The following is a 13,051-nucleotide window of genomic DNA, read 5'->3' on the forward strand; positions in this document are numbered from 1 at the left end:
ATAAAAATCAATAAATTGCAACACACACACACATTTTTTATACTATATATTTATTATCATAATAATTTGTAGTTTAGTATTTCACATTGTAATTATTGTTATTGTAATAACATCCTGTGATAATCTGAAACAATATTGCCTTTTTTTGTTGAATTGTCCAGTCAGCTCGTAGCATAAGCCCTGTTTACTTCTGACTGTAAGCTGGCCTTTTTCTACAAGTCTGGAAGTCCATACCCTGGACCCTAGGGGGGGCCCTGGGCAACACAACAACCTGCATTAGCACTGCTCTCCTATCACCGGTCTTTGCACACGCGTCCCACAGATACTGTGTGACGACCGTATGCTATGCACCAATTTTCGAATTAATTATTTTTTTTGTCCCCGAACAAGTTTGATGTTATGGTATTTTACGGCTCACACGAAACAGCCATTTCACATGAGGTAAAGCAAAACTCCTCGTTTCCAAGCCATGGGCTGGAAAAATTAGGTTTTTCCCCCGTTTCTTTTTAAATCTCAGTAAAATCACATGGTATGGGAATCACATGTACATATATTTTGTTTGTTTAATAAGTATACAGTCAATGGAAGGGTGAACAAATATGTGACTTTTTTTCCAAAAAAAAAATAAAAATTAAATCTCGTCCAATCTCTTCTTTCAATTAAAAAGAAAAAATAATGATGCTTTGATTGCCGCGGTGATGTAACATTGGTATTGTAGACAGTATTTTTTTTGTTTTTACAGATACAGTGAGTTCTACACATACGTTATATGTTTATTACGTATTATAGGCCTGGGTTGAAAAAGAACTGCTACTACTGCTCTGGGTCAGGCTGATCATGCTGCCCCGAAGGCTGACCTCGTCGTCGAACGAACCGTCACACGAGGCCTCGGCCACTTTAATCGAATTCAGTCCCAACTGTTCTGTCTCTTTATCAAACATTACTATCTCTTGTTCTTGTCTCTCTTGTAAAGCACGGATCATTTTTGTTCGCTCAGCACTAAATCTGTTTCTCTCATCTTCCATCTAGAAGAAAAAAGAACGAAATTTTGAAATACAGCCAATATGTGCTGAAAGAAAACTTTGAAATTTCGAAAAATCAAACATCAAACTGTGGTCATAAGAATACTAGGTATATTTCAAACATAAACAGTACAAAAAAATTTATGTTAGCTTTAATACACTTATATACTGATAATACCATGGGTGTAAATAAGGGTTGATTGCAAAAATTATTCGCCACAAAACAGCTAATATCTTCGTCAATTCATAAAATAAGGTTGCCGCAAATAAAAGTTTTTTTTACAGTATTTCATTGAAAAATCATTTCTGGACCAGGAACATCCGTTAATCAGCGTGACCCTGACCTTTTGCTCGAGAAGAGCCCTCCGTAATGACACCCTATCCTCCAGCTCCTTGCGTTCCCTCTGGTGCTGTGCCTCCATCTGCATCTTGAGTTTGCTCTGATATGCCATCAACAGCTCCAGTTCCTGTTGCAGTCGTTGTTTCAGTTCGTGCTCCTCTTTGATTTGGGAGTCGTCCAATCTCATCTGTGATTCGCAGAGTCATAAAAAATGAAAATCAATCCTATCCAATTTCTATCAATAACAGCAGACACACATGATGTGTAAGAATTCTTTTTTTTTCTAATTAGGTCTTTTACTTAATACATAGAAAGTAATTGTACAAGCAGTGAAGAAGTCTCTTACTGAACATTCATAATCAAACATATTTATTCCTTTTAAAAGGAACATTATGCAATCCAGTTTCAAAAAGGGACTTAATTGATATTTTTACTATGCATTGGCAAGGACAAGTACTCTGGGCATTACAGAATTTCCAGAGTACGGTAACAAGAGTAAAACCTCAATGTTGTTTGCCATCTTTCTGCCAATAAATACTTACATTCTGTTGTTGCAGCATTTCTGATATACTGGCCTCGTACTGCTCTCCCAGAAGATTGAGTTTCCGAACCTGTTCCTCTTTGAGTTTTTTGGCAACTGCTTTCTGCTCATTTTTGGGCGTATTGGCCAACACATGGTCCTTGAGAGCCTTATATTGCTTCCTTTGCGTTTCCACTGCTTCATGGAACTGTTTTCTTATTTGAAGTTCTTTTTGCTGAAAAATATACATCATAATTTAAGTTGACTGCACAAAAGATTAACGTTTATGAAACAGATCTCTTTAAAAAAAAATTAGGAATAGTGTTAAAGACAAACGTACATTGTAGTGCATATAGGTAATTCAGGGTCCAGTGCATTGAATTAAAATGAAGAAGCAGGAATTCAAATTTTTCATATTACATGTATCTCTCTTTTAATGCACTGTGTCTGGGCAAATTCAGAACAGGGCCAAACCATTTGAAAGTGTAGAATAGTTAAAGATAACATAGGACGAAAATAACCCTGTAAAAAATACTTCATGTTATGACTATGAATGCCCACCTTGAGACTCCTAGGCTGTTGTTTATGTTCTAAGGCGTGTTTCTTCCGTAACTGTTGCTCCTCCTTTGCATTATACTCTTTCTGATTTTCTTTCTCAGTTTGATGCTGTTTCTTCAAGTGTTCATCCTTCATTTTTTGTACAGCAGTTATTTGCTTATATTCTAAATCCTGAGTTGATTCATGGTGTCCTATTAACATAGTATGTTCATATTCTAACTGAGTCTGTTGTTTATTTAATTCCTGCAAAAGAAATGAAGTCATATTAAACATTAATGAAAATACCCATCAAATAACAAAAATTTGGACAATTTACCTTTATTATACTCACAATAAATAAATTTTTAAGAAATTTTTTTTTCTTATGTTTTAACTTAAATATCTATAAGTTGCCATGAACAAGCAAAAAGATTTAAACCACTTACATCCCTGAGTTGATCCTGCATTAACTTATGCATTGACATTAGTTTCCGTCGCTTGAATTTGCGCAGTTCAAATTCCATGGCATCCTTGTGCGTCTTGGCTTGTCTCTCCTCAGCCTCTTTCTGGCGCTGCTGAAGCCTGTCTTTATGCGCTCTAAGCGTGTCGTCTCGTTCCTTCTTTGGTGTATTATTATCTATCTCCTACAACACAACATGTATACAAATTAAATAACACAACTCCTAGGCAGCCAAGGAATGAATAGATGTATAAAACAATTCAGTAAAATCAATTAACAAGCTTGTGTTTTTTAAGATATGCGTGAACTGCAATTTCGTTTGTTATTTTTTTGTTTTGTTCTTGTTTTGTTTTCTTGTTTCATTTTTTTTTCAACACTTTATTCAATAACACACAAAACTATGACACAAATTTATTAAAAGTTTCCTATTGCCAAATCTCTCCTCCCAATAATGTATGATTTTTAAGAATTCTTATCACATTTTGTAACTTAAAGTCATATTGGGCCAGTACACTTGGAATACTTACCCTCTTCATTTGTTCTTTTGTGAGTTTATATTCCCTCTTCTGTAAATTAAGGAAGCTCTTCCTCTCTGTGTCCTGTTGCTGTTTTATCTGCTTGCTTAACTTGGCCTCCATGGCCTGATGCGTCTTATTCTGAAAGAGAAAAAAATCACTTACATGCTCTTGAAAATATTTCAATCCTCTGTCTTAACTGTCACAGCAGACCTATTTACATTTCAAATGTTGAAATCTGAATAAGTAGTGATTTATCAAAAATATTCAATAGGTAATATATTTTTCATTTGAGTATTTATCTAATTGTACATGAGCATATCATTTTTGCCTTTTAAAAAAAGATATTTTCCAGACTACCCATAAATATTCCTACCACTTTCAGCATAAAAAATATCAAGAGTTTTACTCTTATTTATGAATACTTATGTAAATACAATAAGGGTTGAGAGTACAAATTTAAACGAAACAACCTACTTTCTTATCGATTTCAGCGGCCTGTTTCCTGCGTAATTTTTCGAGCTCTGTGACAAAGTTCTGTTTTACAGCATCATACTCCTTGTCCAGTCTGACTTTATGTTCCTCCATCTCCGCTGCAAATTTGGCCTCCATCTAAAAATGTTATATCAACTTAATTACAAATTGTATCCACTATCTAATGAAATAGAAATACATGTGTATACAGACATCTACGTGTAAATAAGAAATCTGTTATTACATTCATGCAACATATTTACATCATGGTTTAATAAACTTGATACACATTTGTTGGAATTTTGAAAATTATCTGATCTTTTTTGAGGGGGTTGGGTGTCAATATACATGGATTTATACAGTGTCCCTTTCTCACAAAAAAAAAAATATTTTAAGGAATACCAACCCACAAATTTATAGCTCATATTAAGTGATAAGTTGTTAAGAAAAATTGTTTATCTAAAAGCATATTTCTCTACATCCATATAATTTGGACAATAGATGAAATTTGACCATCAGAATTTAATCCAAATCCCCTAGTCTGTCGATTACACACCTGTAGTAGCTGCTTCTGGTGCTGTTTCCTCATCCTCTTGTACCCAGTGAACTGTTCCTTCAGTTCATTGGTGTGTTCGTGCTCCTTAAACTGTTTTGTGACGATAGATGTTGGACGTATTGTGGCAAAGTTGTTGGTGTCTGGCTCACTCCGTCCACTGGCCTGGGACAACTGCAAGTCGAAAGAAGTGAAAATTTAAAACTTATTGTATTTTCAGTTATATTTTTATTCATGTAATTGAAATTTAAGCACTTTTTTCTCTCTCTGTCTTTCTCTTGAACAGGGTTACCCGTGTATGTTTTAACAGATTCGATACGTACCGTTGAATGTCGGAAGTTAGAGAATCCCGGTTCGTCGCTGGGTGGGATCTGGAGACTGTTCTGCGAGCTGGATTTACTGTTGTTGCTGACCCCGCTCTGATGACTGGCAATACTGCTGGACTTACTGCTGTCAATGTTCTCATCATCCTGTCAACACACAGAGTATCAGCTATAAGTCTATCTTTCACTCTTTCCCAACCCCATTCCATCCCCCCAATATTAATCCCCTCCCTAATTTCGGGTTTTAGCGGATAGGGGGGAGAGAAAATTTTTGTTGTTGTTGTTAATGTTCTCATTATTCTGTCATTACAATGCAAATTAGCCATCTTTTATATTTACCCTACCCCCTTCCTCTCTACTTAATATCCTGCCACCCCCTCGTTCCATTTAGTTGGGGGTTTCATTGTGATGGGAGGGAAGAGAAATTTTTTACCTTGGTATTTGAATACAAGATCAACAAGTTTTTCATTTGGTGTTATCAAACAAAACACAACAATTTTGAGAAAAGTCCAATAACAACATAAGAGTACATTGTTTTCTACCTGTGAGTTTTCGTCTGTGGAGATGTTGTCGTCAGGACCATTGCTGTCTATATCGCCCTCAATGTCCTCCACCATCAGCAGCTTCTGCATCCTCCGATACTGCAGGTGGTCAAGCTTACGAACTGCGTCCTTCGTTCTTTGGATCAGGTCAAGAATCACATTGCCGGCCCTTGGCCTCGTTAAAAATATATGCTAAAGAGTAAAGATAAAAACAAATTGAAATTACATCCAAATAAAATATTTCCTATTGTCTTGTATTCAAAACGTTTGGACAAATCACACTCTTTAAGATCTATTAACATAATCATGTAACATAAAAAAATGCATCAACCTGCCCTGCACTGTTTGATTAGTATACTAAGAAAATAAATACAAATATATTTATCATACATAATGGAATGGAATCAAAGACACTAACTTGCAACAGTTTTTCTGCAGAGGGTCTATCACAGGAAGATTTGGCAAGGCAGGAATCCACAAAGCTCCGGAAGTCGTCAGTCCACTCTCCACCCGCTAAGGTGGGAGGGTCGTTCTGAGCTATGTGGTATAGGGCACTCATCGCATTCATGTTGAATAAAGGCGGCTTACGCTCAGCTGAAATAATATAAAACAAAGATGATATTAATCCATACCAATGATGAACAACAAATAACTCCAACAATAGTTAATCACTTTGACCTTGACCTATATGAATGACCTTCAAACTCAAAAGTGACTAAGGTAACCAAATAATCAAGGGTACTTACTCTACCTTGTAACTTTTATGAGTTATGATAGGTGGAAAGTTTAACATTTTTGGCACGTTGTAATTTCGCAGATTTCTCTTACAAATTTTTTTTTTTAACAAATCTGGTCATGTACAAATTATGTATGATGAAATGCATGCACCTGTACTTACCCAGTTCTATACATGTGATGCCTAAGGACCAGATGTCTGCTTTTCCATCATACTGTCCCTCGTCCATGGCCAGTATGACTTCAGGGGCCATCCAATAAGGGGTACCCACAAAGGAGTTAGCAGGGCATATCATAGAGGCTGAACCAAAATCAGCTGTAAAAGTACATGTCATACATGTAAATCTAAATCAACTTGACCATGCATATACATAGATGTAGATATCAAGGATACTAAATAGGGTAATTTACTCAGCCATATTTGAGGGAAACAGAACCTTCTAATGTTTCTTGTAAAGTACAAGTACTAAGATTCCAATCATTTCAAAAACAGCCAAGACAGAAATGTGTTTTTTTGAAAATGACCTTAAGTTAAGATCAAAAGATACCCTTCGGTTATAAGCAAACTTTCTCAAAATAAGAACTTCAAATCATTCACTGTTAAAAAATTGGACTGGACAAGAAACATGAATCAATTATGAACTTTTTCTTTCAGTGAATTAGACCTTGCTAAAATGACCCCGGTTAAATGTCATAACACACTCTTAGGTCATAAGCAATCTTTCTATGAACTTCCAATGATTTTCCCATCATAATTTACAGACTAGACAAGATTGCACAGGTGATTCCTATATGCATCTAAACTTCATTAATTAGGAGTATAGACAGTCTACTTATTCACAAAATACCCCCCCCCCCCCCCCCCCGAAAAAAAAGGGAAACTAAGTTGAAAGTTGAAGTATTTACCTAGCTTGACAATGCCACTTTCTGTGAGTAAAATATTGCCAGCCTTGACGTCTCGATGGATCTTCCCTTGACTGTGTAGGTAAGATAATCCAAGCAAACCATCATGACAAATGGCAGAAATCTCCACTTCCTTTAAAGGTTTTTTGTGGACTAAAAAAAAAAAAATTAGAAGTACTTTAATAAAACGATTTAGTATCAAGACTACAGTTCTTTAAATTGCATATTTTTTTTTTGGAACTGGTGCTTCTGTACTTCACTTTGATTAACTCAGTCATTCAGTTTGCAGATTTACAAATTTTTTTTCTAAAAGAGGGAAACTGTATGAAAAAGCACATACCTTCTACAATATCTGATGCAGAACCCAAACAGTACTCCATCACCAGCTAAGAACATAAAAATGTGTTCTCATTAAAGAAAATAAATCACCAACACTTTTTCAATTTGATCAAATCGTATCTGTAGAATGCATGGTCCCCACAGTGCCTAAATAAGATGCAATTTTGCAATGGATTGAGATCAGATTGGTAAAACATTACACCCAATAAATTACGGTACTAAATATCTGATCCCCATAAATAAAATAAAACAATTAAACACTCTCCCCATGAATCTACTTCTTGAAAAATTGAATTCAGCCCCCATCTTTCCACAGAATGTTACGTAATTATCTTTCAAGATGTAGGAGTCATTGAACCCATACAACTTTCTCGTCACACTGAACCAGTACGGATTCTATCAATTCATAGACTGATCAATAGACACCAATGTGTAAACACAGAGTTACTCATCATTACAGAAATGGATGCTTTGTAGTATTTTTCTCCCACCCTATGATATATTTTCATCATCACTACTGCTGGTATGTCTTTCAATATATTTAAATCTCAACCTCCCACCCCCCCTCCTCCAACTCTCACACTCTCTCCCCCCTCTTCCATTCCCCAACCCTTTCCACTTCTGACACTGGAGAGTAAAAATCATAGCTAATATTACAAATTTACTGCTAGTATGTCTATCAATATATTTAAATCTCAACTCCCCCGCCCCCCTCTTCTGACATTTGGAGAGTATTAAATATTACAAATTTCCAACCCCTGTCAATAATAAATATAAAGTAATAAATTTATATATAGCTACATTTCTGTTGTTATCAGTCTTGATCTTAATGGGATGTAGCCCCATAAAACCGATGGCTTCCACCAATGTAAACAAACAAACAGTGCGGGCTTACCCAGGCTGTGTGCTCCCTCAGGTAGCATCCTTTGTAGCTGATGGTGTGATTGTGTTTGGTTGAACACAGAAACTTCACCTCCTTGATAATATCTTGCCATTTCTGTTTGGGGAATCAATACCAAAGAAACAAGCACGTTAGTGGCAGTAACATAGGATATATATATATATATAGTACATTGTATGAATCAATTAATTATATATTCATCAAAATCAATCATGTTACTAATTACAGGTGAGGTAAGTTTTGAGTTGCTGTTCTACCACACCTTTTAAAATACAGGTGTAACAAATTACTTCACAAAAAATCTATTCTAACCCCCCCCCCCCCCCTTCCAAACCTTTGATTTCTTTTGTAATCATAAGGCAGTTTGGAGATAATTGTACCAATGACCTATGATATAATATTCATTATAATTTTACTTCGCAGACAGGGCAAATATCTTAGATTTATCCTTGTATCTTGACAACTGACACAAAGTGCATTGCTTTGCTTCATGACCTCTGAACTCTGAAAAATTACATAATTTTTTATTTGACTACAACACATGCTGGCAAGCTCACTCGCTTTCTTGGATGACTCAGAGGGGCTGTGCAGATATATTCAAATTGTGGATGCTTGCAGATGTTTGAAAAATTAGTTCAAAGTTTTCATATGAAATTCTGATTTATGGATAAACTCATTAAAATCATATTTTGACATCTGGTGAATAACTAAATGTATCATTAATATATTTTTCCCTATTTTTTCTTTGTCTTTTATGTTTGGGGTGAAAAAACCACAGAACATTCATATTTTCTATGAAAATATAGACTATAGAGTTTATAAATACATATACAAAAAGTTTCAATGGGTGTTCTTCTTTCTTGATAAAACATTTTTTAATTTTTGGTGGGGATTGGGTGGGGTAGGGTTGGGAGATCAATAATTATTAACACTGTTACAGTAGTTCTTTATTGAATATTTCATAAAAATCAATCAATACACAAGTCTGTTTTTTTGTACTTCATTTTCTTATGATTGATAAGCAAATACTTGTGCATACATTTAACTTTCTAGATTTTTAACTGAAACTCAATCCATCATCGCCTTATTGTTGACTATTTATTTAAATGCCTCCTATTAAGTACGTGGCGAACCTTCCATGTATGCACTAAGTATAGGATCAACAAGGCACTGTTGGTATTAACACACACAAGTTAATATAAACCACCTTGAACAAATACCCGATAGGTGATTTTTGTCGAATAAAACAATCAGATATGATAATATTCATAAAACACCGTATTATCTAATCTTATGACATGTATGTTTTATCTGAGAGGGGGGCATGATGAGCGACATGTATTGTGACCTATTTTGAAGTACTAAGGATATGCAATAGGAAGTAAACTTAGTCAATACTTACAATAACAAATAACTGAAATTTCTATCTATAATTATGTTGATTTAAATTGTTTCACAATTAATTAACTGCACACATTTCAACTACCAATATATAAAGGTTAATAAAACACAGACAGCTGCTACATAAATTCATTACACATACAGAAATTTGCCTTAAGCTTACCAAGGAACTAGTGTAAATTTCCCCAATTTGCAAATAAAAACTTTCACAAAACTACGACTGTCGACTCTAAATTTCTTCACGTTCAATCTAATTTTTATTCGAAACAGGCCAAGTGATTGGGTGAATGATCAAATACAAGTATACTATTGACATCATTTGCCTTGTTGAAAAAAAAAAATGCATCAACCTGCATCACCTTTTGTTCAATTTTTTTTAAAAGCACAATTCTTCTGTATTTACTGATAGAAGTTCAAAACATTATTGCTTATGAAGCCTGAACTGTCCCAGTAATCAAATCTATATTTGTATAAACCCCATTGTTATTTAATCAATGAATTGCTGTTTTAGCTGGCTTACCTCAGCAGCCTGTTTGCCACTGTAGGACATCTTCTTGATGGCCACGATTTCCTTCGTGATCTTGTTCTTGGCCTGAAATTCAAGAAATACATATCACATTAAAAAATTTACACAAATAAATGGACCCTTAAATATATTTGATTTAGAAACAAATTCATCTTCATGATCTCTTATTTTGAGCTTTCCTTCCATTTGACCAAAACCAGTGACCAGTTAAATACAGTGGGCATGCATGTAAAAACTGCATGTATATACTATTTCTACTCACTCAGAGCTAAGCATTTGATTCTATGTTTAGATATTATACTTTCCAATATGACTTCAAACATTTCAACCCATACTACCTACAAACATACTGTGTAATTTCTAATGTATATGAACAACATCACACATCCCAACAAAATATTTGCTAAATATGTCTTGCACACTTTTTAAAGTGTTAGCTAGTAGCTAGACAATAATATACAAATTTGTAGGTATATGTAGTGTATACTTACATAGTATACTGCTCCAAAGCTGCCATGGCCTATTTCTCTCAAGTCATAAAATATATTTTCAGGGTCTTCCTGGGAGAACAGTGCAGCAACCTCTGGGTCTTTAGTTTGACCAGGGCGTGGTAAAGCCGGCATAATTATTGAATACTTATTCTACATGTCTTCTACATATTGTCTTGCTTCCGTATGAATTGTTAAGTGGTTTCAGCAAGAGGTTGACAGGCGTTTTACACTGGAATAGAAATTATAAAAGTGAGATGAATAAAAACTTAATTTGGATTGCAACTTGTATCACCTTACAAAAAAAAACCCTCAAAAAACATGTACTTTTCATTATGCTCATCTGTTACATACAATGTATTATCATCAAGATTTATCAATATAGACATGAATGACAGCAACAGGGCCAATGGCATTGCATAACTGTCAAAATACTATGCCAATTAAATATCTTTCACACAAGTTTGTTTTCAACTTTTTACTTAAAGATAAAAATAATTTCCCAGGCGTGATCATTAATTGATTAAGGATCACATGGGTCAATACCCTATGTAAAATCACAGCATTCCATCAGAGTCTGTAAATAATTTCATGACTTTGTTGCAGAATTTCTGTCAAATTTCTTTAATTATAATTCTGTAGCATAATACACTAAACAAATTAATGCAGCATTAAAATAATAAATCATTCAACCTTTTCTAGCAAGTGGACACAAAAAATGCATGTTGAACATAGAAAGTGTCTAATTCAAATATGCAAACTGCCAACTTTTTGTATTTTCACAGAACACTTCACGAAAAAGCTGTCTTATGATATTCAATTCAAAGTTCTATATCAAAAGTATAAGTATTGACAATCATTGAACAAATAGTGATTGCTGATATTTGACAAGCAATCAATGATGCTTTTGGTACATAACTGACAGTGATACTCCAAACGTGAATTTACAGGACGAATAAAAATCCTACAACACATTACACACAGTAATCAAGAAACTTATACTATAACCAATTGAATGCATCTATGACTTTGAAATTAAAAAATTTAAACATTTTAGGCGAATAAAAGATAAAATAATGTCACTGAACATGCTGAAATATACTTGTCTTGATACATAAATTCCAGACAACCCCAGTGCTGGGCACACAAAATAGTGAGATAAGAACAATTTAGAAGGCAGTGTCACCCAACCTGCATTATAAATCATGCTGATGGGGGTAAAACTGAAATGACATGAGCCGATGTGACAGCACCAGGCTCAACAGTACACAAAGTGTGCTAAGGTTACACTTCCTTGGGGCAACCTTCCCTCTGGCTCAGGAGAGGTTAACATGTGTATTTATAGTAACAGTTATCATTTTCATATTGACTGTTTTCAATTCCATTCATTCTTTCCAAAGTTACCAGCACTAGCAACACCCTTCAAAGTGTCCACACCTTTGCCTAAGCAAATAAACACATAAAATACACACAGGAGTGGACATCATCCAATTCTTAACGGGGTCCTTGTTTAGTTTCAAGCTTCTATCTAGCATGTACAATCCCCATGATAATATATATAATCACAATATTCAAAGAACTATAAATCATTATTACTTTTCAAGATGTTGTTCCTACTCCCTTATTCACTGTGTTTTTGTCAACTCTCAAAATTCTTTCGGTTTTCTTTTTTCCCTTCTAATATGGCCACATTTACGCATGCGCTGAGCTGACCGGGGTTTTTTCGCTAAATGTATTTCTATGTGAATTTAAGTTATACAAATAAATAAGGCTCATCTTATAATTATCTAAGGACCATGTAATGCAATAGCTTCTCCTGTATGTTAGACGAGATTTATCCGGCGAGATTTTTAAAAATTTGTAGGTCCGCACTGAAATACCAAAACATAAGGTGGGCGGATCTACATCTAAACATAGGCGTGTCGATCATACAATAACCCGACCGGATTTTATACAGTACAAACCACGCGTTATGACCTCAGTTATTCATTTTTAAAAAGTTATTTATTCTGGGCAGTGCGAATATGATTGCATTTTTTCTCCATCAAATATTTAAAATTATTAATTCAAAACAATCTGATGTTTAAGTTAGCATGGTTAGTCTGCCAATAAGTAAATGATATTTCCCATCATATATCAGTTCATCAATTCAGAAATTATGTGTCCTTGTCATTTTCAGTTGCATGTTTGTTGCCCTTTTTTTTGGTGGGGGGTGTTATAGAAAATAATGAAAACCTTGCAACCTTTTGCTTAATTCTAACAATAATAAATATTGTTTATAATTCTTTGATTTATTCGCAATTGAATCATATCCTTCTTAATTGTTGATTGAGCAATCGTGAAATACATATACATGTTATAAAGAAATTAAAAAAACGTGCAAGCAATAGTCAAATTTTTTCAGTTTTTAAAAGCAAAACGCTTCTTTCATATTGCTTGATTGTGAATTTAGTCTCTGTCCGTTTTTTTTTC

The 13,051-nt window shown here is 34.5% G+C and overlaps 1 protein-coding gene across 1 annotated transcript; it reads right to left on the bottom strand.

Moving 5' to 3' along the window:
- Nucleotides 1-354: 354 nt before the first annotated feature.
- LOC105321836 (serine/threonine-protein kinase TAO1) lies at nt 355-12,333 on the bottom strand. The gene is made up of 18 exons (XM_011420302.4): nt 12,176-12,333; nt 10,583-10,811; nt 10,086-10,157; nt 8,159-8,260; nt 7,265-7,310; nt 6,928-7,077; nt 6,185-6,337; nt 5,705-5,880; nt 5,287-5,478; nt 4,745-4,891; nt 4,425-4,595; nt 3,872-4,006; nt 3,407-3,535; nt 2,866-3,063; nt 2,444-2,683; nt 1,905-2,117; nt 1,367-1,549; nt 355-1,025 (listed from the first exon to the last, which is right to left on the bottom strand). Exons 2-18 carry the CDS (start codon nt 10,712-10,714, stop codon nt 777-779), a joined length of 2,688 nt encoding a protein of 895 aa, XP_011418604.2. The 5' UTR covers nt 10,715-10,811; nt 12,176-12,333; the 3' UTR covers nt 355-776.
- Between the last annotated feature and the right edge of the window lie 718 nt (nt 12,334-13,051).

This window comes from Magallana gigas, chromosome 3 (assembly GCF_963853765.1).
Source record: "Magallana gigas chromosome 3, xbMagGiga1.1, whole genome shotgun sequence".
In the NCBI taxonomy this organism is placed as follows: domain Eukaryota; kingdom Metazoa; phylum Mollusca; class Bivalvia; order Ostreida; family Ostreidae; genus Magallana; species Magallana gigas.

What these genes read in the sequence shown, in the direction of transcription:
- LOC105321836 (XM_011420302.4), bottom strand. Translation starts at nt 10,714, where the DNA reads ATGCCGGCTTTACCACGCCCTGGTCAAACTAAAGACCCAGAGGTTGCT. An exon ending in CATCACATGTATAGAACTGG is followed by an intron (nt 5,881 to 6,184) that starts GTAAGTACAGGT and finishes ATATTATTTCAG; the next exon opens with CTGAGCGTAAGCCGCCTTTA. An exon ending in AACAGCCTAGGAGTCTCAAG is followed by an intron (nt 2,118 to 2,443) that starts GTGGGCATTCAT and finishes TATATTTTTCAG; the next exon opens with CAAAAAGAACTTCAAATAAG.